The sequence below is a fragment of the Tachyglossus aculeatus genome, chromosome 6 (assembly GCF_015852505.1).
Source record: "Tachyglossus aculeatus isolate mTacAcu1 chromosome 6, mTacAcu1.pri, whole genome shotgun sequence".
In the NCBI taxonomy this organism is placed as follows: domain Eukaryota; kingdom Metazoa; phylum Chordata; class Mammalia; order Monotremata; family Tachyglossidae; genus Tachyglossus; species Tachyglossus aculeatus.
The window spans coordinates 36,751,864-36,774,914 of record NC_052071.1 but is presented as its reverse complement, the minus strand read 5'-3'; the positions used below and the strand labels follow the sequence as shown (position 1 = coordinate 36,774,914).

Genomic DNA, 23,051 nt, shown 5'->3' with positions numbered 1-23,051 from the left:
AGCAGCAGGGCGGGCTCCTTTCCACCCCAAACCCCGTACCCGGGCATCCGGGAAGCATCCCGATGGTCTCTTGTTGAGACTGTGAGCCAGGTGGGACAGGGACTGTGTCCACCCCAATTTGCTTGTATCTACGCCAGTGCCTAATACAGTGCCTGGCACATAGTAAGTGCTTAACAAACACCACAATCATCATTATTATTCTCTACAGGGATTTGTAAGGAGAAGCCCTCCTGCCATCTTACGCTAAAAAGTATGAGGGTAATCTAGGGTTAGAGCAGGGTTCGGCGATTGTTTGGATTGCCGAGCTAAAGGCCAAATTTTCTAAAATTTGTAGCGAATCTCCCAGGAACTTCTCTGGATGTCATAAGGAAGAGAAGCAGTGTGGCCTAGTGGAAAGAGCACAGGCCTGGAAGACAAGGAGTTCTAATTCTGCCTTTGCCACTCACCTGCTGTGTGACCGCGGGCAATTCACTTAGCGTCTGTGTGCCTCAGTTTCCCCAAATGGAAAATGGAGATCCAGTACTCTGCCCGACGTGATTATCGGGTATTTAGCCCAGTGCTTAGGACGGTGCCTGACACATAGTCAGTGCTTAACAAATACCATAATTATACTCTAATGGGGGAGACAGACATAAACATACTTATAAGTAGAGGAATAAGACTAAATCACTGAATGTTCAATCGCGTAAACTTAAAAAATCAATGCTGAGGATCATCATCATCGATCGTATTTATTGAGCGCTTACTGTGTGCAGAGCACTGTACTAAGCGCTTGGGAAGTACAAGTTGGCAACATATAGAGGCAGTCCCTACCCAACAGTGGGCTCACAGTCTAAAAAAAAGGATGGGTATAAATAAGTATAAGGCGCTTAAAGACGGATGATAGGTTTCCTGGGAATTCTCCAAGGAAGGCTTGTTGCGGCAGATGGGATAGTCAAGTGAGGGCTGTTGTCGGTCGGATTTGGGGAAGGAGAGAGCTGTAAGCCGGGGGGAACCGGGTGAATGAGGGGGTGGAGGCGGCAGAGTCGAACGCGAGGTTGAAGTCGGAGGGAGCGATAAGGAGCAGCGCGGGGAAAGAGCAGGTGTGTTACGGAGAAGTGAGTCAGTGGGCGTCTTGAAGCCAGCTGTGCGGGATGAGGGAAGCCAGCGAAGGGTTTTGAGGAGAAGAGAGATGAGTGCTGAGCCACACTTCCAGAGGGGGAACCACAGGAGGTTTAGGGTCTCCGCGGGGATGGTGGATACCCAAAAGGCAGTTTCTGGGGCCAGCTAACAGCTGCGGGAGACTCAGAGGTCATTGGGTCAAATCCCGGCTCTGCCAACTGTCAGCTGCGTGACTTTGGGCAAGTCACTTCACTTCTCTGGGCCTTAGTTACCTCATCTGTAAAATGGGGATGAAAACTGTGAGCCCCCCCGTGGGACAACCTGATCACCTTGTAACCTCCCCAGCGCTTAGAACAGTGCTTTGCACAGAGTAAGTGCTTAAAAAATACCATTATTATTATTATTATTATTATTATTATTATTACTTCCTTTCTCTCCTTCCACCCTCACAGAGCAATCAATCAATCTCTCCTTCCACCTGCACAGAGCAATCAGTCAATCAATCAATCAATCAATCAATCGTATTTATTGAGCGCCTACTGTGTGCAGAGCACTGTACTAAGCGCTTGGGAAGTACAAGTTGGCAACATATAGAGACGGCCCCTACCCAACAGTGGGGGTGGGCAAAGCTGCCAGGCCCTGGCTCTGCCAGCTGCTCTCAAAGCTGCTCCCATATACACTTACGTGATCAATCAATCAATCGTATTTATTGAGCGCTTACTGTGTTCAGAGCACTGTACTAAGCACTTGGGAAGTACAAGTCAGCAACATATAGAGACAGTCCCTACCCAACAGCGGGCTCACAGTCTAGAAGATGGGAATCAATCCATCAGTGGTATTTATTGAATGCTTACTAGGTGCAGAGCACTGGACAAAACACTTGGGAGAGCACGATCCAATAGAGTTGGCAGACAGACATTAAAATAAATTACAGTTAGGGGAAATGGGAGAATATAAGGATATGGATAATAATGATAGCATTTATTAAGCGCTTACTATATGCAAAGCACTGTTCTAAGCGCTGGGGAGGTTACAAGGTGATCAGGTTGTCCCACGGGGGGCTCACAGTCTTAATCCCCATTTTACAGATGAGGTCACTGAGGCGCAGAGAAGTGAAGTGACTTGCCCAAAGTCACACAGCTGACAAGTGGCGGAGCCGGGATTTGAACCCATGACCTCTGACTCCAAAGCCTGGGCTCTTTCCACAGAGCCACGCTGCTTCTCTAAGTGGATATAGTGGTGTGGGACTGGGGATCAGTTTCAAAGTGCTTTAGGGATCAATCAATCAATCAATCGTATTTATTGAGCGCTTACTGTGTGCAGAGCACTGTACTAAGCGCTTGGGAAGTACAAGTTGGCAACATATAGAGATGGTCCCTACCCAACAACGGGCTCACAGTCTAGAAGGGTATAATTGACAGTATAATTGACTGTGTACCCCCTAAGGACGTTGATACTCAGCTCCACGGCATTTCTATGCAAATCCATCGTATTCTCTATTTCCCCTCTCTGTAATTTATTGTAAACCCCTCGTGGGAAGGGATCATGCTTACCAACTCTATCGTACTGTACTTTTCCAAGCGCTTAGTACAGTGTCCCACATATGGCAAGTGCTCAACAAATACAACTGATGAACTGCAGTGATGACTTCATTAAAGTGCAGATCCAGCGCATAGGAGACGCAGAAGGGATGGCAAATCGGGGAGACGAGGGCTTGGGCAGGGTAAGCCGCTTGGAAGAGATGCGTAAGCGCTTAGTACAGTGCTCTGCGCACGGTAAGCTCTCAATAAAGATGACTGAGTGAATGCATGGAGCCTTTAAGGTAAGGAGAGTGCTGATCTGCTGGATATGAAGGGGGAGGGAGGTCTAAGCCAAAGAGGGGATGGGGGCAAGAGGTTGGCAGCGAGAAAGACAAATATTTTTTTTAATGGCATTTATTAAGCGCTTACTATGTGCAAAGCACTGTTCAGCTTACAAAGTGATCCGGTTGTCCCCCAGGGAGCTCACAGTCTTCATCCCCATTTTCCAGATGAGGGAACTGAGGCCCAGAGAAGTGAAGTGACTTGCCCAAAGTCACCCAGCTGACAATTGGCAGAGCTGGGATTCGAACCCATGACCTCTAACTCCAAAGCCCATGCTCTTTTCCACTGAGCCACGCGTGAGTCGGCTGGTGGGAGAGAAGCAAAACGTGCCAGTTGGGTTGTAATAGGAAATCAGTGAGGGAGGGTAGGAGGATTAGAGCGGCTCTTTAAGGCCTTAAAAGCTTTCATCTTCCCACCCAATTCTTGGCAGGCATGAGGGCCCCCCACCCCCGGCCTGGCTCCCCCAATTGTGCAAGTCCATGTTGCCAATTTGTACTTCCCAAGCGCTTAGTACAGTGCTCTGCACATAGTAAGTGTTCAATAAATACGATTGATGATGATGATGAAGTCCACGACCCAAATATTTTGTTGGTCCGAACCCTGCTGTCCTTGAGCAGGGAGTTAGGTCACTGGTGGGTAATTCACGCTTGCGGGCCAGTGGGGTCGGGGGGCAAGATGGGCTGGGGTGGAAGTCCAGAGACTTAGAACAGGAAGGGTTACAGACTGAGCCCCTTCCTTCCTCTCCCCCTCGTCCCCCTCTCCATCCCCCCCATCTTACCTCCTTCCCTTCCCCACAGCACCTGTATATATGTTTGTACAGATTTATTACTCGATTTATTTATTTTGCTTGTACATATCTATTCTATTTATTTTATTTTGTTAGTATGTTTGGTTTTGTTCTCTGTCTCCCCCTTTTAGACTGTGAGCCCGCTGTTGGGTAGGGACTGTCTCTATGTGTTGCCAACTTGTATTTCCCAAGCGCTTAGTACAGTGCTCTGCACACAGTAAGCGCTCAATAAATACGATTGAATGAATGTTGCCAACTTGGCCTTCCCAAGCGCTGAGTCCAGTGCTCTGCACGCAGTAAGCGCTCAGTAAATACAAATGAATGAATGAATGATTCCCCCCTGCCCTACCTCCTTCCCCTCCCCCCAGCACCTGTATATATGTTTGTACAGATTTACTATTCCACTTATTTTACTTGTACATATTTACTACCCTATTTTATTCTGTTAATTTGTCTTTTATTTAGTACTCTATTCTATTCTGTTAATCTGTTTTGTCGCCTGTCTCCCCCTTCTAGACTGTGAGCCCGCTGTTGGGTAGGGACCGTTTCTATATGTTGCCAACTTGTACTACTTCCCAAGCGCTTAGTACAGTGCTCTGCACACAGTAAGCGCTCAATAAATGAATACTATTGAATGAATGAGCCCCCGCTCCCTCCTCTTCCCACCATGTCAGAGGCACCATGGCACAGAGCCCACCCTCTCTTAATCCAACAGTGCAGGTGGTGCAGCCCCCTCTCCATCCCCCCATCTTACCTCCTTCCCTTCCCCACAGCACCTGTATATATGTATATATGTTTGTACAGATTTATTACTCTATTTATTTATTTATTTTACTTGTACATATCTATTCTATTTATTTTATTTTGTTACTATGTTTGGTTTTGTTCTCCGTCTCCCCCTTTTAGACTCTGAGCCCACTGTTGGGTAGGGACCGTCTCTATATGTTGCCAACTTGTACTTCCCAAGCGCTTAGTACAGTGCTCTGCACACAGTAAGCGCTCAATAAATACGATTGATTGATTGATTGATTGATTGCAGCCCCCTTCGTCCTCTCCCCCTCGCCCCCCTCTCCATCCCCCCTCCCGTCTTACCTCCTTCCCTTCCCCACAGCACCTGGATATATGTATAGATGTTTGTACAGATTTATTACTCTATTTATTTATTTATTTTACTTGCACATGTCTATTCTATTTATTTTATTTTGTTAATATGTTTGGTTTTGTTCCCTGTCTCCCCCTTCTAGACTGTGAGCCCACTGTTGGGTAGGGACTGTCTCTATATGTTGCCAACTTGGACTTCCCAAGCGCTTAGTACAGTGCTCTGCACACCGTAAGCGCTCAATAAATACGATTGATTTATTGATTGATTGCAGCCCCCTCCTTCCTCTCCCCCTCGTCCCCCTCTCCATCCCCCCTCCCGTTTTACCTCCTTCCCTTCCCCACAGCACCTGTATATATGTATATGTGTTTGTACAGATTTATTACTCTATTTATTTATTTTGCTTGTACATATCTATTCTATTTATTATATTTTGTTAATCTCTATATGTTGCCAACTTGAACTTCCCAAGCGCTTAGTACAGTGCTGTGCACACAGTAAGCGCTCAATAAATACGATTGATTGATTGATTGATTGCAGCCCCCTCCTTCCTCTCCCCCTCGTCCCCCTCTCCATCCCCCCTCCCGTCTTACCTCCTTCCCTTCCCCACAGCACCTGTATATATGTATATATGTTTGTACATATTTATTGCTCTATTTATTTATTTATTTTACTTGTACGTATCTATTCTGTTTTATTTGGTTAATATGTTTGGTTTTGTTCTCTGTCTCCCCCTTCCAGACTGTGAGCCCACTGTTGGGTAGGGACCGTCTCTATATCATCACCATCATCATCAATCGTATTTATTGAGCGCTGACTGTGTGCAGAGCACTGTACTAAGCGCTTGGGAAGTACAAGTTGGTAACATACAGAGACAGTCCCTACCCAGCAGTGGGCTCACAGTCTAAATGCTGCCAACTTGGACTTCCCAAGTGCTTAGTCCAGTGCTCTGCACACAGTAAGCGCTCAATAAATACTTAGCACTTTAGAACAGTGCTTTGTACATAGTAAGTGCTTAATAAATGCCATTATTATTATAATAAATGCGATTGGTTGATTGATTGGTTGCTCCCTAGGCTGATGGCAGCTGCCCCGGCCCACTCCTCCACGATGCCCATAGCCGTTTCCTGGTAATCAGGACATCCTAGGCTCTCCCACCTGCACCTCCCTGCAGACATTTTTCTCATTCCTTCACTCATTTCCTTCCTCCTCCCCGCATCCTTCACCCCCCCGGCCCTATCCTCCCACAGGAATGTATGTGTGTGTGTGATTGGGGGGCCGGTGGTGGGAAGAAGGTGGGGAGGCATTCTGGCCCCTGCTCCTCCTGGCACTATTCAGCTCCCAACCCTTACCCCCTTTCTTCCCCATATTCATTTTCATTCATTCAGTCGTATTTATTGAGCGCTTACTGGGTGCAGAGCACTGGACTAAGCGCTTGGGAAGTCCAAGTTGGCAACATCTAGAGCCGGTCCCTACCCAACAGTGGGCTCACAGTCTAGAAGGGGGAGACAGGGAACAAAACAAAACATGGTAACAGAATAAAATAAATAGAATAGATATTCATTCATTCATTCAATCGTATTTATTGAGCGCTTACTGTGTGCAGAGCACTGGACTGTCATCATCAATCGTATTTATTGAGCGCTTACTGTGTGCAGAGCACTGTACCAAGCGCTTGGGAAGTCCAAGTTGGCAACATCTAGAGCCGGTCCCTACCCAACAGCGGGCTCACAGTCTAGAAGGGGGAGACAGGGAACAAAACAAAACATGGTAACAGAATAAAATAAATAGAATAGATATTCATTCATTCATTCGATCGTATTTACTGAGTGCTTACTGTGTGCAGAGCACTGGACTATCATCATCAATTGTATTTATTGAGTGCTTACTGTGTGCAGAGCACTGTACCAAGCGCTTGGGAAGTCCAAGTTGGCAACACATAGAGACAGTCCCTACCCAACAGTGGGCTCACAGTCTAAAAGGGGGAGACGGAGAACAAAACCAAGCATATTAACAAAATAAAATAAATATGTACAAGTAAAATAAATAGAGGAATAAATCCGTACAAGCATATATACATATAAACAGGTGCTGTGGGGAAGGGAAGGAGGTAAGGCGGGGGGGATGGAGAGGGGGAGGAGGAGGAGAAGAAGGAGGGGGCTCAGTGTGGGAAGGCCTCCTGGAGGAGGTGGGCTCTCAGTAGGGCCTTGAAGGGAGGAAGAGAGCTAGTTTGGCGAATGGGCAGAGGGAGGGCATTCCGGGCCGGGGGGATGAATGTGGGAAGGCCTCTGGGAGGCGGTGGGCCGTACTCCGGTCCCTCTCACCGGTCCACTTAGCTGCCAGAGGCAAACGGAATCCGGAACTTCCCCAGACTTTCCCTGCCAGAAAAAGAGATGTCCTTTGCTTCCCTCTGCCTTCGACGTTGACCTTGAAGCAGCGTGGCTCAGTGGAAAGAGCCCGGGCTTGGGAGTCAGAGGTCGTGGGTTCAAATCCCGGCTCCGCCAATTGTCAGCTGTGTGACTTTGGGCGAGTCACTTCACTTCTCTGGGCCTCAGTGACGTCATCTGCAAAATGGGGATTAAGACTGTGAGCCCCCCGTGGGACAACCTGATCACCTTGTAACCTCCACAGCGCTTAGAACAGTGCTTTGCACATAGTAAGCGCTTAATAAATGCCATTATGATGATGATTATTATTGTTAAAGAGCCCGGGCTTCGGAGTCAGTGGTCATGGGTTCAAATCCCGGCTCTGCCACTTATCAGCTGTGTGGCTTTGGAGCAAGTCACTTAACTTCTCTGGGCCTGTGAGCCCCACGTGGGACAACCTGATCACCTTCTATCCTCCCCAGTGCTTAGATGAGTGCTTTGCACATAGTAAGCACTTAACAAATGTTATTATTATTATTATTATTATTGGTATCTTGCCATTCCCCCACCCACCTGGAGAGAAGGAATCGCAGGTTTGGGGCCACTTAGGCAGATATAAGAGTCTTTTCCCCGGCAGCTTCTGCCGCCTGGCGTGTTCCAGCACCACCTCCAAGTCTTTTTTTCCTTTCTGCTGGAATCCTCGGCTTCCGGCACCTTGGGTGCCAGTTCTGGGCCTAAGCCCTTAGCGGAAATGTGGAGTGGGAGATGGGCAGCTAGCATTGGTGGTAGAGGTACCACCCTGCTACCAAAGGACTCAGGATCTGCCCCGCATGGCTCCCTTTTCTCCCAACCCTCAGTTTACTCTGTAGCTCGCGGGGAGTGGTCGGGTAACGAATCGGTCCCGTGCCACAGAGCGAACAGGGTGTGGGCATTAGGATTTTTCCAATCCGTCAATGGGAGGCTTTTGAGGAGGGGAGAGATGTGAACAGAATAATATTTTAGGAAGGTGATCTGGGCTGAGGAATTTAATCTAGACCGAAGAAGGGAGAGGTTGAGGCAGAGAAACCAGGAAGGACAGTAATCTAATCAGTCAGTCAGTCAGTCGTATTTATTGAGCGCTTACTGTGTGCGGAAAATCGTAATAAGTACTTGGGAGATACAATATAACAATAAACAGACACGTTCCCTAGAGACAGTGTGTACTGGAGCCAAGACGCTGGCTTGTTTAGGTGGAAAAGAAGAGGTCTGTTAGAGAAATCCTGGGGTGAAAGAACCATCATCATCAATCGTATTTATTGAGCGCTTACTCTGTGCAGAGCACTGTACTAAGCGCTTGGGAAGTACAAATTGGCAACATATAGAGACAGTCCCTACCCAACAGTGGGCTCACAGTCTAAAAGACTAAAAGTCTAAAAGAACCAGCGGGATTTAGCAGCACTCTGAATATGAAGGTTAAATGAGAGTGAAGAGAAGATGAATGAATGAGAGTGAATGAGAGTTAGAGAAGATGCCAAGGTCGCAGGCCCACGGGGGTGGTTGATTAAGGGATGAGACTGGAGGGGGCCTGATGGAAGAGCATGGGGACTGCTCTTAGCCTGCTGTGTGACCCTCTGTGCCTCAGTTTCCTCAGAGGTAAATGAGGATGAGAGACCTTTGGTCCCTACCTGTGAGGGGACAGGGGCTTCGCCTCATCTGATGACCTCCCCTCTACCCCAGCGTGGCTCAGTGGAAAGAGCCCGGGCTTGGGAGTCAGAGGTCATGGGTTCTGATCCCGGCTCTGCCACTTGTCAGCTGTGTGACTTTGGGCAAGTCACTTCGCTTCTCTGGGTCTCAGTGACCTCATCTGGAAAATGGGGATTGAGACGGTGAGCCCCACGTGGGACAACCTGATCACTTTGTATTCCCCCCCAGCATTTAGAACAGTGCTTTGCACATGGTAAGCGCTAAACAAATACCATTATTATTATTATTATTATTATTATTACCACAGTCATCAATCGTATTTATTGAGCACTTACTGTGTGCAGAGCACTGTACTAAGCGCTTAGCAAACAGTCCTTAGCAAATAGTCAACACTTAATAAATCCCCCAAATAGCCCCTCAAATCCAAATGTAGGGTGGCCAACGAGGGATAGGGTGACCAGGGTTCCCGGGGTTTCCAGCTGGTGGGGGGGAGGCAGTGGAAGGTAATGGCTCGGGGGAAGAAAAGCAGAACATGTGGAAGATGGGTTCCAACACATCCCGAGAGAGCTAACTTAACCAAGTCCCCACCCTCCCCTGCCATCATTAAGAGACATTTGCTAACCGGATGCCCGAGGAGCCAGGAAACCTGGCCGAGCTGGTGCAGCAGCCAAAGCCCCGCTAGGCTTTGCCGACCAAGGTGGCCCCCTCCCACCCCAAACCAAGATGAGACTTGTCCCAGCGGTGGCGGCCCCCTCAGTTATCGGCCTTTGGGAGCTCACTCTGACGGTCTGGCACTAGGTTCAAAGCAGCGCTGCTTCGCAGGATCCCACTGGGGCTCTTCAGGGCCCCTCCTAAGCCAGAGCACTTACCCTGGATGGAGGGGAGCAGGGAGTCGAGGGGACGACACGGAGTGAGGGGTTGGCGGGGCAACAGCAGGGCGAGGAGATGGGGGCGTCCAGGGAACTGAAGGAAGAACTGAGGCAGTCCCGGGTCCCCTGAACTAAGCCCAGGCGGGGCGTTTCCTGGGGCAGACATCTCCCTTCCTTCCTCCCAGGGTCTCCCAGCCCTGGGCGCCCACCTGGTAGCCCCTGGCCACCAGGAGAGGGACCGTCAGGCTCAGCGGGGACCCGTTCTCTTTCTCCTCCCTTCCCTTTCCAGGGGGTTGTCTTCGGTCCTGGCCCTCGGGGCCAGCATCATCTGTAACAGGATGCCGGGGCTGGCGCCGCGCCAGCGGGCCTTCTGTCAGAGCCGCCCCGACGCCATGATCGCCATCGGGCTGGGGGCCCAACTGGGCCTGGAGGAGTGCCACTACCACTTCAGGCGCAGCCGCTGGAACTGCACCGCCCTGGGCCAGAGGACGCTCTTTGGGCAGGAGCTGAAAGTGGGTACGTGATCTATTCCTAACCTGAGCCCCCCGGCCCACAATCAATCAATCAGTCAATCATTCAATCGTATTTATTGAGCGCTTACTATGTGCCAAGCACTGTTCTAAGCGCTGGGGGGGAATACAAGGTGATCAGGTTGTCCCACGTGGGGCTCACAGTCCTAATCCGCTAATCTCCTCACCATACCTCGTTCTCGCCTGTCCCGCCGTCGACCCCCGGCCCACGTCCTCCCCCGGGCCTGGAATGCCCTCCCTCTGCCCATCCGCCAAGCTCGCTCTCTTCCTCCCTTCAAGGCCCTACTGAGAGCTCACCTCCTCCAGGAGGCCTTCCCACACTCAGCCCCTTCCTTCCTCTCCCCCTCGCCCCCCTCTCCATCCCCCCATCTTACCTCCTTCCCTTCCCCACAGCACCTGTATAGATGTATATATGTTTGTACATATTTATTACTCATTTATTTTACTTGTACATATCTATTCTATTTATTTTATTTTGTTAATATGTTTGGTTTTGTTCTCTGACTCCCCCTTTTAGACTGTGAGCCCACTGTTGGGTAGGTACTGTCTCTAGATGTTGCCAACTTGTACTTCCCAAGCGCTTAGTACAGTGCTCTGCACACAGTAAGCGCTCAATAAATACGATTGATTGATTGATTGATTGATTAATCCCCATTTTACAGATGAGGTCACTGAGGCTCAGAGAAGTGAAGTGATTTGCCCAAGGTCACCCAGCAGACATGTGGCGGAGCCGGGATTCGAACCCATGACCTCTGACTCCAAAGCCCGGGCTCTTCCCGGGCAGCGTGGCTCAGTGGAAAGAGCACGGGCTTTGGAGTCAGAGGCCGTGGGTTCAAATCCCGGCTCCGCCACTTGTCAGCTGTGGGACCTTGGGCAACCCACTTAACTTTTCTGTGCCTCAGTTACCTCATCAGTAAAATGGGATTAAGACTGTGAGCCCCACGGGGGACAACCTGATCACTTTGTATCCCCCCAGCGCTTAGAACAGTGCTTTGCACATAGTAAGTGCTTAATAAATGCCATTGTTGTTATTATTATTATTATTATTATTATTATTATTATTATTATTATTATTATTCCCACTGAGCCACGCCGCTCTGTGTGCAGAGCACTTTACTGAGCGCTTGGGAGAATACAGTTCAACAGAGTTAGCAAACACAGTGAGTTTACAGTCTGGAGGGGAAGACAGACGTTAATATAAACTATTAACTTACAATATATAATTTAAAGATACAGGGAAGAATAAGGGTGGCCGGCTGTGTCTCGGGACGGCGCGTGTCCGGGCTTCACTCATCTTCCTAGGTGGTGGAGGGGGCGAGTGCCAACTTGTACTTCCCAAGCGCTTAGTCCAGTGCTCTGCACACAGTAAGCGCTCAATAAAAACGATTGATTGATTGATTGATTGATTCTCTGGCCGCAGGGAGCCGAGAGACGGCCTTCTCCCACGCGGTGCTGTCAGCCGGCGTCGCCTACTCCTTGACCGACGCCTGCAGCCGGGGCCACTTGACGGACTGCGGCTGCGACCAGTCCAGGCGCGGCTACCACGACCAGGCCCCCGGCTGGCGCTGGGGGGGCTGCTCGGCCAACGTGGCCCACGGCATCACCTTCTCCAGAGACTTTGTGGATGCCCGCGAGGTCAAGCGCGACGCCCACACCCTCATGAACCTACACAACAACCTGGTGGGCCGCAAGGTAGGGCCGCGGGCGGGAGAGGCGTCTGGGGGGGCCGGGGCCGCGTCCCGGGGCGGCCGGGTGGGCAGCCGTCCTCACCGCCTGCCGTCAGTGGGAGACGGGGGGGGGAAGAGGACGGCTGAGATGGGGTGGAAAGGGAGAGGAAAGAGCCCGTCGGTGGCCATGGCTTCCGAGTCGGGGCTGAGGGTACCCAGTAGAGAGTCCTTCCCCGAGTTGGGCCCAAGCCCGAAGCGTTTAGAGCCCAGAACCAGGTTACAGGAGCGTAGTTTTTTTTTTAGTTGCATTTGTAAAGCGCTTACTATGTTCCAGGCACTGTACTAAGCGCTAAGGTAGGTACAAGTTACTCAGGTTGGACTTAGTCCACATCCCAAATGGGGCTCACAGTCATTCATTCAATCGTATTTATCGAGTGCTTACTGCGTGCAGAGCACTGGACTAAGCACTTGGGAAGTCCAAGTTGGCAACCTATAGAGACGGTCCGTACCCAACAACGGGCTCACAGTCTAGAAGGGGGAGACAATCAATCAATCAATCAATCAATCGTATTTATCGAGCGCTTACTGCGTGCAGAGCACTGTACTAAGCGCTTGGGAAGTCCACGTTGGTGACAAATAGAGACGGTCCCTACCCAACAGTGGGCTCACAGTCTACAAGGGGGAGACAGAACAAAACCAGATTAACAAAATAAAATAAATAGAATAGATATGTACAAGTAAAATAAATCAATAAATAGAGAATAAATATGGACAAACATATATACATTCATTCATTCAATCGTATTTATTGAGCACTTACTGCGTGCAGAGCACTGTACTAAGCGCTTGGGAAGTCCAAGTTGGCAACATCTAGAGACGGTCCCTACCCAACGGCGGGCTTACAGTCTAGAAGGGGGAGGCAGAGAACAAAACCAAACATATTAACAGAATAAAATAAATAGAATAGATATGTACAAGTAAAATAAATCAATAAATAGAGAATAAATGCAGACAAACATATATACATTCATTCATTCAATCGTATTTATCGAGCGCTTACTGCGTGCAGAGCACTGTACTAAGCGCTTGGGAAGTCCAAGTTGGCGACATAAAGAGATGGTCCCTACCCAACAGTGGGCTCACAGTCTAAAAGGGGGAGACAGAACAAAACAAAGCATATTAAAACAAAATAAAATAAATAGAATAGATATGTACAAGTAAAATAAATCAATAAATAGAGAATAAATACAGACAAACATATATACATTCATTCATTCAATCGTATTTATTGAGCGCTTACTGTGTGCAGAGCACTGTACTAAGAGCTTGGGAAGTCCAAGTTGGCAACATCTAGAGACGGTCCCTACCCAACAGTGGGCTCACAGTCTAAAAGGGGGAGACAGAGAACAAAACCAAACATACTAACAAAATAAAATAAATAGACTAGATATGTACAAGTAAAATAAATCAATAAATAGAGAATAAATACGGACAAAGATATATACAAATATACAGGTGCTGTGGGGAAGGGAAGGGGGGAAGGCGGGGGGATGGAGAGGGGAAGGAGGGGGCTCAGTCTGGGAAGGCCTCCTGGAGGAGGTGAGCTCTCAGTAAATCCTAATCCCCATTTTACAGATAAACTAACTGAGGCCCAGAGAAGTGAAGCGGCTTGCCCAAGGCAACGCGGCAGATAAGTGGCAGAGCTGGGATTAGAACTCGGGTCCGTCTGACGTCCGGGCCCGTGCTCCAGACACTAGGCCATGCTGCTGCCAGGCCCAAATCTGTTGCGCCTGCTTCCTCTGCCGCCCTCACCACCTTCCCGTATCCACCCCTGTTTGGAGCAGGGCTTCCGGCAGGATAACTAAACCAGAAACGTTGCCAACTTGTCCATCCCAAGCGCTTAGTCCAGTGCTCTGCACACAGTCAGCGCTCAATAAATACGATTGAATGAATGAATGAATGAGTCCCAGCAAAGCCACAGTGGCCAGGGAGCCATTTCTGAGGGACTCGCCCCAGGTGCACGTGCAGTGACCCCGGGGGGGCTACTGGATCAACTGACCACGGGCAGCGTGGCTCAGTGGAAAGAGCCCGGGCTTGAAAGTCAGAGACTGTGGGTTCTAATCCCGACTCTGCTGTGTGACCTTGGGCAAGTCGCTTAACTTCTCTGAGCCTCAGTTCCCTCACCTGTAAAATGGGGATGAAGACTGTGAGCCCCACGTGGGACAACCTGATCACCTGGTAACCTCCCCAGCGCTTAGAACCATGCTTTGCACATAGTAAGCGCTTAATAAATGCCATTATTATTATGTCAGCTGTGTGACTTTGGGCAAGTCACTTCACTTCTCTGGGCCTCAGTGACCTCATCTGCAAAATGGGGATGAAGACTGTGAGCCCCCCACCGTGGGACAACCTGATCACCTTGTAACCTCCCCAGCGCTTAGAACGGTGCTTTGCACATAGTAAGCGCTTAATAAATGCCATTATTATTATGTCCGCTGTGTGACTTTGGGCAAGTCACTTAACTTCTCTGGGCCTCTGTGACCTCATCTGCAAAATGGGGATGAAGACTGTGAGCCCCCCACCGTGGGACAACCTGATCACCTTGTAACCTCCCCAGCGCTTAGAACGGTGCTTTGCACATAGTAAGCGCTTAATACAATGCCATCATTGTTATTATTATTATTCAAAATGTAGCCCCAGATTTAGAAAGACTCTTTCAAGCCTTGCTGATGGATCGCTCCTGGGTGCCCGGTGCTTTGCACATAGGACTTTGCTTAGAACGGTGCTTTGCACATAGTAAGCGCTTAATAAATGCCATCATCATTATTATTATTATTATTGGGGCCCCAGGGAGGCATCCTGAGAAGCAGCGTGGCTCAGTGGAAAGAGCCCGGCCTTTGGAGTCAGAGGTCATGGGTTCGAATCCCGACTCCGCCACTTGTCAGCTGGGTGACAGTCCCCTCATCTGTAAAATGGGGATTAAGATTGTGAGCCCGACGTGGGACAACCTGATCACCTTGTATCCCTCCCAGCGCTTCGAACAGTGCTTTGCACATAGTAAGCGCTTAACAAATACCATTATTATTATTATTATTATCCCAGGCCGTCTGCGGCTGGCAGAAGGAGCCCGCTGGCACCGGCGGGGTGGGCACGGTTGGGCCCGGCGGCCAGCGTGCGGGCACCGGTCCCGTCTCCGGACGGGACGGTATGGCTTCAGCCTCCTCCCCGCTCCGGCAGGTCTTGGAGAGGAAGATGCGGCTGGAGTGCAAATGCCACGGCGTTTCGGGCTCCTGCTCCCTGAAGACGTGCTGGGTGACCCTGCCCAGCTTCCGGGAAGTGGGCTTCGCACTCAAGGCCGGGTACCGGGCGGCGGTGCGGGTGGAGGCCGTGCGGAGCCGGCGCCAACTGCAGCCCACCTTCCTGCGGGTGAGCGCGGCCGCCCCGGCCCACCGGAAGCCCGCCGACACCGACCTGGTCTTCGTGGAGCCTTCGCCCAGCTACTGCGAGGAGGACTCGGCCACGGGCAGCGCGGGCACCCGGGGCCGCCTCTGCAGCCCCACGGCCGCCCCCCAGGCGGGCAGCTGCGACACGCTGTGCTGCGGCCGGGGCTCCAGCTCCTTCCAGTCCGTGCGGCGCTGGCAGTGCCGCTGCCGCTTCCACTGGTGCTGCCACGTCTCCTGCGGCACTTGCAGCGAGGGCACCCGCGCCCACACCTGCAACTGAGTCAGGGCCCCTGCCCCCTCCGCCGCCGGCGGGTCGAGCCGAGTGGGCCGGAGCGGCCCGGAGCCGCACGAGGGCCCGGGAGGCCGAAGGACCCACTGGTTTTCGACTGGGAGCCCGCTGTTGGGTAGGGACCGTCTCTATATGTTGCCAATTTGTACTTCCCAAGCGCTTAGTACAGTGCTCTGCACATAGTAAGCGCTCAATAAATACGATTGATGGTGATGATGATGATGATGATGACCTGGCTTCTAACGCCGGCTCTGCCACACGCCTTCTTCTTCTATCGTATTTATTGAGCGCCTACTGTGTGCAGGGCACCAGACTAAGCGCTTGGGAAGTACAAGTTGGCAACACATATGGCTTCTAACACCGGCTCTGCCACACGCCTTCTTCTTCTATCGTATTTATTGAGCGCCTACCGTGTGCAGAGCACCGCACTAAGCGCTTGGGAAGTACAAGTTGGCAACACATAGAGACGGTCCCCACCCAACGGTGGGCTCACAGTCTAGAAACTTCACTTCGCAGTCACTTCGCTTCTCTGGGCCTCACTTACCCCGTCTATTAAATGGGGGTTCATTCGTTCAGTCGTATTCGTTATGTTGCCAACTTGTACTTCCCAAGCGCTTAGTACAGTGCTCTGCACACAGGAAGCGCTCAATAAATATGATTGATTGATTGAGCACTGACCGTGTGCACTAAACACTTGGGAAGTCCAAGTCGGCAACCTACAGAGACGGCCCCTACCCAACAACGGGCTCACAGTCGAGAAAGGGGGATTAGAAGCAGCGGGGCTCAGTGGAAAGAGCCCAGGCTCGGGAGTCAGAGGTCATGGGTTCAAATGCCGGCTCCGCCAACTGTCTGCTGTGTGACTTTGGGCAAGTCACTTCACTTCTCTGTGCCTCCGTTCCCTCATCTGTAAAATGGGGATTAAAACTGTCAGCCCCCCGTAGGACAACCTGATCACCTTGTAACCTCCCCAGCGCTTAGAACAGTGCTTGGCACATAGTAAGCACTTAACAAATACCATCATTATTATTATTATGAGTTCAAATCCCGGCTCCACGAACTGTCTGCTGTGTGACTTTGGGCAAGTCACTTAACTTCTCTGTGCCTCCGTTCCCTCATCTGTAAAATGGGGATTAAAACTGTCAGCCCCCCGTAGGACAACCTGATCACCTTGTAACCTCCCCAGCGCTTAGAACAGTGCTTTGCACATAGTAAGCGCTTAACAAATACCATCATTCTTATTATTATAAGTTCAAATCCCGGCTCCGCCAACCATGTCTGCTGTATGACTTTGGGCAAGTCACTTCACTTCTCTGTGCCTCCATTCCCTCATCTGTAAAATGGGGATTAAAACTGTGAGCCCCCTGGAGCACCACCTGATCACCTTGTAACCTCCCCAGCACTTAGAACAGTGCTTTGCACATAGTAAGCGCTTAATACCATTATTATTATTATTATAAGAGCGTGAGCCCCACGTGGGACGGGGACTGTGTCCGACCTGATTAACTTGTATTTACCCCAGCACTTAGAACAGTTCTTGGCGTGAGTACCGTCGTTATTATTGTGATTTCCCCACCCTCCTCCCCAGAAGCAAGGACCTGGGGATGGCAGGAACTGGAAGATTCACCCCCAAGCCCCGCAGCCCAAACAAGTGGTTCCGTTCATCATCATCATGAATCGTATTTATTGAGCGCTTACGGTGTGCAGAGCACTGTACTGAGCGCTTGGGAAGTCCAAGTTGGCAACATATAGAGACGGTCCCTACCCAACAGTGGGCTCACAGTCTGAAAGGGGGCATCAAGCAGGTGCCCAGGATCTGCCCAGGTAGCCCCGGCCCCCAGTTGGGTCCCGAGGGCCTGGAGTTCGGTTCTCCCAAAGGGCCCTGGTCAGTGTCCTGCAGTGAGCCCCGGATTTCTGCGCACCTCCTGAACACAACACTGGCCTGGAGGCCTAGCCCATCCCTCCTAGGGCACTGCATTCTTTTGAAGTGAAGTCGAGGGCCTGAGGGCCGCCCCTCGGGGTCCTCCGCGGCCTCTTCTCCCGACTACCGCTTCCCAACTGGGAACCAGTGACGACCAGGGGAGAGTAAGATCAATCAATCAATCAATCAATCAATCAATCATATTTATTGAGCACTTACTATGTGCAGAGCACTGTACTAAGCGCTTGGGAAGTACAAATTGGCAACACATAGAGACAGTCCCTACCCAACAGTGGGCTCACAGTCTAAAAGGGGGAGACAGAGAACAGAACCAAACATACCAACAAAATGAAATAAATAGGATAGAAATGTACAAGTAAAATAAATAAATAAATAAATAAATGGAGTAATAAATATGTACAAACATACATACATATATACAGGTGCTGTGGGGAAGGGAAGGAGGTAAGATGTGGGGGGATGGAGAGGGGGACGAGGGGGAGAGGAAGGAAGGGGCTCAGTCTGGGAAGGCCTCCTGGAGGAGGTGAGCTCTCAGCAGGGCCTTGAAGGGAGGAAGAGAGCTAGCTTGGCGGAGGGGCAGAGGGAGGGCATTCCAGGCCCGGGGGATGACGTGGAGACCGGCGGGAGCGGCTGAGCACCCTCCTAGGTAAGCCACCCCGAGAGAAGGGGAGGCAGGGCTAGGATGGGAGGTGGGCAGGCCGGGGCGGTGCCTTGACTGCCACTCCCTGAGATGCCTCTTGTAGCAGTCCCCGCAGATGTCACACATCACCTCTCCCTGCAGAGAAGAAGCGGCGTGGCCTAGTGGCTAGAGAACGGAGCTGGGGCTCAGGAGGACCTGGGTTCCAATCCTGACCCCAGCTCACGTCTGCTGTGTGACCTAAGGCAAGGCACTTCACTCCTCCGGGCCTCAGTTGCCTCATCTGTAAAATGAGGTTTAAACGGAGAGCCCCATGTGGGACATGGACCGTGTCCAACCTGATTAGCTTGTATCTGCTCCAGGGCTTAGGACAGTGCCTGGTACGGGGTGAGCACTCAACATGTACCGTTAATACAAACAAACCGAAAAAAGAAACAAAAAACAAGCCCAGGCACTGTCCACCTGGGCGTTCCTCTTCTCCCGAGCTCCCTGCTACCCCTGGAGCCAGGGGCCTTGGGTCAAACTCCTCTGAAAGACTTTGGCCTTGGGAGGTCTGGGCTGTGGGTGGCGGGGGAAGGAGGGGGATGTAATCAGAGCTCTCTTAGAGGAATGGCGAGAGCCGTAAGAGCAGGGTCAGCAGCTTCTGTCCTCTCTGTGGCTTCTCGAGCTCGGTGGTGGGGGACGATGCTTATTCTGCAGCTGTAGACCCGCAGTTCATGCCCCACTCCCCCCACCACCACCCCCAGCCTGGCAGCAGCTCATGAACTCACCTCCCTACCGAGACCCCGTGAACCCAAGCTATGAGAGGGATGGAGGCCGCCTTCTCCTTCGGACCCCCGGGCCTAGCCATCTGCAACTTGGGAGTTTGTCCTTTCCACCCATGTGCCTCTAGTACCTCTAGGAAGCAGCGGGGCTCAGTGGGAAAAACCTGGGCTTCGGAGTCAGAGGTCGCGGGTTCAAATCCCAGCTCCGCCAATTGTCAGCTGGGTGACTTTGGGCAAGTCACTTAACTTCCCTGTTCCTCAGTCGCCTCATCTGTAAATGGGGATTAAGACTGTGAGCCCCCCACTGTGGGACAACCTAATCACCTTGTAACCTCCCCAGCGCTTAGAACAGTGCTTTGCACATAGTAAGCGCTTAATAAATGCCATCATTATTATTATTATTACTAGTCCTGGCTATGAAAGTAGAGGCGCTAAGGGCTGGAGCTGTTGCCAAGTTACTGGGTGGAGGTGGTTAGAAAATATGCTCTTTTATAAAGTTGTTATTTTTTAATAAATATTTAGTATGTTTGTAGCTGCCAGGTGGTTCCTGCTGCTGGCGAGGCACAAGGCCCCATCTCCACCGCCCCGCTTCCCTCCCCCTATTCCAGGACGGGAGTGGACGTCCCCAGTTGGCCCTGGGGATGGCTGTTTTCCATTCCCTCTCCCCCCTTCCTGCCCCCGTCGCCCCTCGCTCCAGGATCTGCAGCGATGAGAGGGGGAGAACGGCCTGGACGGTGGCCCTGAACTAGGCAGTCTACTGGCCTCTCTTCTTACCCCTCCTGCCCCCGAAGCCTGCGCCAGGGCAGGACGGAGACTGGCAGCTTCCCAGGAAGCTTCTTTCTCCATTCTTTCCCTTTCCAGGCCCTCCCATGGCCTTCCCCGGAGGCTGGGAAAAGAGGAGGAGGCGGCGGCGGTGGGGGTCCTGCCCTGAGGAGCCTTCTCTCCGACTCCCCCGGCCAGCTGGAGGGAGGAGCGGATGAGCTCCGGGGTGCTGGCGACCAGCCCGACAATGGAGCTGGCCAGAGGCGGAGGATCCGAGCCAGGCCCGACTTGAAGGGGTGAGCAAGGGCAGTCAAGGCAATTCAGGGCCCAGTGCTGGACCTGGGGATGTGGGGTTAGGGTGGGGATGCTGAGGGAGATTCTCCCCTCCGTCTTCTTGTCCGGGCATGGGCGTGGGCAGCTGCACTTTGGCACAGGACAGTTGCCTGGCCCGGCCAGCACCTGCTGCTTAAATCCCTTCTCCTCCTCCTCCTTCTAGACTGGGAGCCCACTGTTGGGTAGGGACCGTCAATCAATCAATCAATCAATCAATCAATCGTATTTATTGAGCGCTTACTATGTGCAGAGCACTGGACTAAGCGCTTGGGAAGTACAAATTGGCATCACATAGAGACAGTCCCTACCCAACAGTGGGCTCACAGTCTAAAAGGGGGAGACAGAGAACCGAACCAAACATACCAACAAAATAAAATAAGTAGGATAGAAATGTACAAGTAAAATAAATAAATAAATAGAGTAATAAATATGTACAACCATATATACATATATACAGGTGCTGTGGGGAAGGGAAGGAGGTAAGACGGGGGGATGGAGAGGGGGACGAGGGGAAGAGGAAAGAAGGGGCTCAGTCTGGGAAGGCCTCCTGGAGGAGGTGAGCTCTCAGCAGGGCCTTGAAGGGAGGAAGAGAGCGAGCTTGGCGGATGGGCAGAGGGATTGGGGGCATGCCAGGCCCGGGGGATGACGTGGGCCGGGGGTCGATGGCGGGACAGGCGGGAGCGAGGTACGGTGAGGAGATTAGTGGTGGAGGAGCGGAGGGTGCGGGCTGGGCTGGAGAAGGACAGAAGGGAGGTGAGGTAGGAGGGGGCGAGGGGATGGACAGCCTGGAAGCCCAGGGTGAGGAGTTTCTGCTTGATGCGCAGATTGATCGGTAGCCATTGGAGGTTTTTGAGGAGGGGAGTAATATGTCCAGAGCGTTTCTGGACAAAGACCGTCTCTATCTGTTGCCAACTTGTACTTCCCAAGCGCTTAGTACGGTGCTCTTCACACGGTAAGCACTCCATAAATACGATTGATCGATTAAATCCACAAATCCGGGGGAGTCGGGGGGAAAAATAGAAGAGGGCGGTCCCCCGTCCCCCTAAGTGCTCCAGAGTTCTCCCGCTGTCCCACCCATTGGGCGGCAGTCAGTCCAATTGATTGACTGCTTACTGTGCGCAGAGCGCTGTGCTAAGGGCTTGGGAGAGTATGTTACAACAATATAAAGATACGCTCCCTGCCCACAACAAGCTTCCAGGCTAGCGGGGGAGATGGACGTTAATATCCCTGAATGACAGATCATCATCAATCGTATTTATTGAGCGCTGACTGTGCGCAGAGCACTGGACTAAGCGCTTGGGAAGAACAAATTGGCAACATATAGAGACAGTCCCTACCCAACAGTGGGCTCACAGTCTAAAAGTGCTGCGGGGCTGGGAAGGGGGAATTCATTCATTCATTCATTCAATCATATTGGCTCTGCCACATGTCTGCTGTGTGACCTTGGGCAAGTCACTTAACTTCTCTGAGCCTCAGTTCCCTCATCTGTAAAATGGGGATGAAGACTGTGAGCCCCACGTGGGACAACCTGATCACCTTGTATCCCCCCCAGCACTTAGAACAGTGCTTTGCACATAGTAAGCGCGGAACAAATGCCATTATTATTTTTTTCTCTGTGCCTCAGTTCCCTCATCTGTAAAATGGGGATTAAGACTGTTCCCCACATAGAACAGGGACTTGGTCCAACCTGATTTATTATTATTATTATTATTATTATTATTATTATGGTGTGTATAATAATAATAAATGGTATTTGTTAAGTGCTTATTGTGTGTCAAGCACTGTTCTAAGAGCTGGGGAGGATATGTGGTAATCAGGTTGTCCCACGTGGGGCTCACAGTCTTCATCCTTATTTTACAGATGAGGGAACTGAGGCCCAGAGAAGTGACTTGCCCAAGGTCACACAGCAGATAAGTGGCAGAGCCGGGATTAGAAGCCACGACTTTTGACTCCCAATAATAATAATGATGGCCTTTGTTAAGCGCTTACTATGTGCCAAGTCCTGTTCTAAGCGCTGAGGCCGGGAGGTTGGGGGGAGGGGGGCATACAAGGTGATCAGGTTGTCCCCCGGGCGGCTCAGTCTTAATCCCCATTTTACAGGTGAGGTAACTGAGGCACAGAGAAGTGAAGTGACTTGCCCAAGTCACACAGCTGACAAGTGGCGGAGCCGGGATTTGAACCCATGACCTCTGACTCCAAAGCCCGGGCTCTTTCCACTGAGCCACACTGCTTCTCTGAGGAGGCCTGAGGGCAGCCATACTTGCCCCTTCCGGGGCCTGCGTTTCTGTGAGGGGCCGGACGGAGCCCGCTGAGAAGCAGCGTGGCTCAGTGGAAAGAGCGTGGGCTTGGGAGGTAGAGGTCATGGGTTCGAATCCCAGCTCCACCACATAATAATAATAATAATAATAATAATGGCATTTGTTAAGCGCTTACTGTGTGCAAGGCACTGTTCAAAGTACTGGGGGGATACAACGTGATCAGGTTGGCCCATGTGGGGCTCACAGTCTTAATCCCCATTTTACAGATGAGGTAACTGAGGCCCAGAGAAGTGAAGTGACTTGCCCGAAGTCACATAACTGACAAGTAGCAGAGCCAGAATTCGAACCCTCGACCTCTTTCCAGTGAGCCACTATGCTTCTTATTGACAGCACACATGTCTGCTGTGTGACCTTGGGCAAGTCACTTGAATTCTCTGGGCCTCAGTTATCTCATCTGTAAAATGGGGATGAAGACTGTGAGCCCCACATGGGACGACCTGATTACCTTGCAACCCCCACCAGCGCTATATAAAAAAAAAAACCGGCCGGGGCCGGACCGAGCTGGCCTGTGGTGGTTGGGGGCGGAGGGGGCGTCCACCCTCCCGGGCCAATCGGAGCGCGAGGAGGGGGAGTCCCCCGCCGCTGATTGGCTGGGCGCCGCG

General features: G+C 51.3%; 1 protein-coding gene across 2 annotated transcripts in view; it reads left to right on the top strand.

Moving 5' to 3' along the window:
- Nucleotides 1–15,844, top strand: part of LOC119930118 (protein Wnt-7b-like) — a 50,426-nt gene extending 34,582 nt beyond the window's left edge. For both annotated transcript variants that reach the window (XM_038748608.1, XM_038748607.1), the window contains exons 3-5: nucleotides 10,057–10,283; nucleotides 11,718–11,989; nucleotides 15,202–15,844. In XM_038748608.1, the coding sequence (XP_038604536.1) occupies nucleotides 10,057–10,283; nucleotides 11,718–11,989; nucleotides 15,202–15,687 (985 nt within the window). In that variant the 3' untranslated portion in view covers nucleotides 15,688–15,844. The remainder of the gene's footprint in view (nucleotides 1–10,056; nucleotides 10,284–11,717; nucleotides 11,990–15,201) is intronic.
- Nucleotides 15,845–23,051: the final 7,207 nt, after the last annotated feature.